The following is a 1,798-nucleotide window of genomic DNA, read 5'->3' as shown; positions in this document are numbered from 1 at the left end:
GGGGGGGGGGGTGACTGCTCGATTGAAATTATGACAGTTCTTTTCTTCAAATTGTGATTCCTCCAACTCCAAAAAAAACCGGAGGAAAAACATTGTTCATCGAAAAGACATCCGCAATCTTCATTTAGATCTAGAAATCTAGATTCTAGATCTAGGCTAACCTCGCAACTAGATCAATGATTATGTCTGTCAGTCTAGATCTTGACATAGGCCATAGACCTAGAAAAACCTAGGTCTAGGCCTACTCCAAAAGGAGCCTACCCTAACCCCCTGAGCCAAGAGGGCGCTGAAACTGGTAAGATTGAAGAATACCGGACCAGTGGACTGACTTTGCCTCTATGTCTCAACCTTAGGAATTCATGATTTTCCCCAGTTTTTATCTCTCAATGGAGAATCTCGGACCCGTAGATCTATTCCTAAAATTTTGTCAGGGGGGAGACCCCCCTGAAACCCACCCACCCCACATTCTCGCGCAATAATGTATAGCTATCTAGCCTACGAGTGGTCCGGTATTCTTCAACCTTCCCCTGAAACTTTCCGAAATCACAAAAGAGTTCCCCTACCGGGTCTGTATACTTTGTGACTTTGTTCCCGGGTCTCCCTTTGGCACTTTGGCAAATGCTCAATGCACCATTGCTGTCATAGGTATCTTGCCAATGCACCATTGACACACTACTAGATCTAGATCTACTGCCGAAAAACTGCAAATGAACTGGACTGCATTCTAGATCTAGATCTAGATCTTGTCATCTTATCATTACCTCCGAATTGACATTGCTGCTGCTGCCTCTGAATTTTACCAGTCTTGGTCTTGGGTCAGATTCAGTCACACTTTTTTTAGCCAGATTTTCAGCCTAGATCTAGAATCCATGTCTTGATATTGGCAGTAGGCATTACGCATTTATTTTTTCTAGTCCAAACACATTAAGATCCGAAGAAAATAATTCAATCAAGATCAGTGACTGAACTGAAGTGACTCATCGCACATAGCCAACAACATAGCAAAAGAAACGGCTGCTGCTTTTCCATCGATCGTAAAAAGCGACAGGTGTGAATGAGTATGAACTGAGATCTGACATCATGCAAAGAAACATATCAATAATCACACTAATCAAATCAAAATCTTATACTTTGATACTTACATTGTCTATGACGACAGGCTGGTTTGCTATAACATCATATGAATCCATTGCAAAGTCGGCTACACAATCCAGTCACTGTACCACTTTGCGGAAATAGGTTCCACGGCAGTAGTGTAGTCTGTGAGTTGTGGAACTCTCTTGTATCAACTTATGATTATGTACAGGAAACGCATTGTGGGTAAAAAGTTGGATCCCCGTGTGGAGAACAATTATTCTAAAAAAAACAATACACACATGTCCACTGATCCACACACGTCAAATCGAATGCCAAAACAATAATAATAGGGGTAATAATAATCCTGGTTAATTTACGGTTGGAAAGCGTTCGTTTTAAATTTTAAAAAACTATCTTTATATTGTTTGGCTATTTTTCTTTATTTTAAATCCAAGTGACTTATAGGCCCTATTATAATGACATGGCATGAGATGAAATGTTGTGGGGTGGAGACGGTGGAGATCATAATATTATATCGATTCCATATTATATATAGGGCCTATATAATATTATGCTCATGGTGATGATGTTGAACAATCAGATGTCCGTCCTCCTTGGATCAATTAGGAGTTACACCAGAATTTCTTTTTAAAAAGTTAATTTAATTTTTGCTGCGTAGACCAGAGGGCACTATACGGAACTATACAACACGTATGCCTAG

At 40.0% G+C, this 1,798-nt stretch overlaps 1 protein-coding gene across 1 annotated transcript in view; it reads right to left on the bottom strand.

Annotated features, from left to right (window-relative positions):
• LOC101857951 (beta-centractin) overlaps positions 1-1,295 on the bottom strand; it is a 17,389-nt gene extending 16,094 nt beyond the window's left edge. Inside the window, exon 1 of the mRNA XM_005099375.3 lies at positions 1,143-1,295. Coding sequence (XP_005099432.1) covers positions 1,143-1,190 — 48 coding nt within the window. The 5' untranslated portion in view covers positions 1,191-1,295. The remainder of the gene's footprint in view (positions 1-1,142) is intronic.
• Between the last annotated feature and the right edge of the window lie 503 nt (positions 1,296-1,798).

This window comes from Aplysia californica, unplaced genomic scaffold, assembly GCF_000002075.1.
Source record: "Aplysia californica isolate F4 #8 unplaced genomic scaffold, AplCal3.0 scaffold00211, whole genome shotgun sequence".
Taxonomy (NCBI): Eukaryota; Metazoa; Mollusca; class Gastropoda; order Aplysiida; family Aplysiidae; genus Aplysia; species Aplysia californica.
This window is presented reverse-complemented; position numbering and strand designations above follow the sequence as displayed.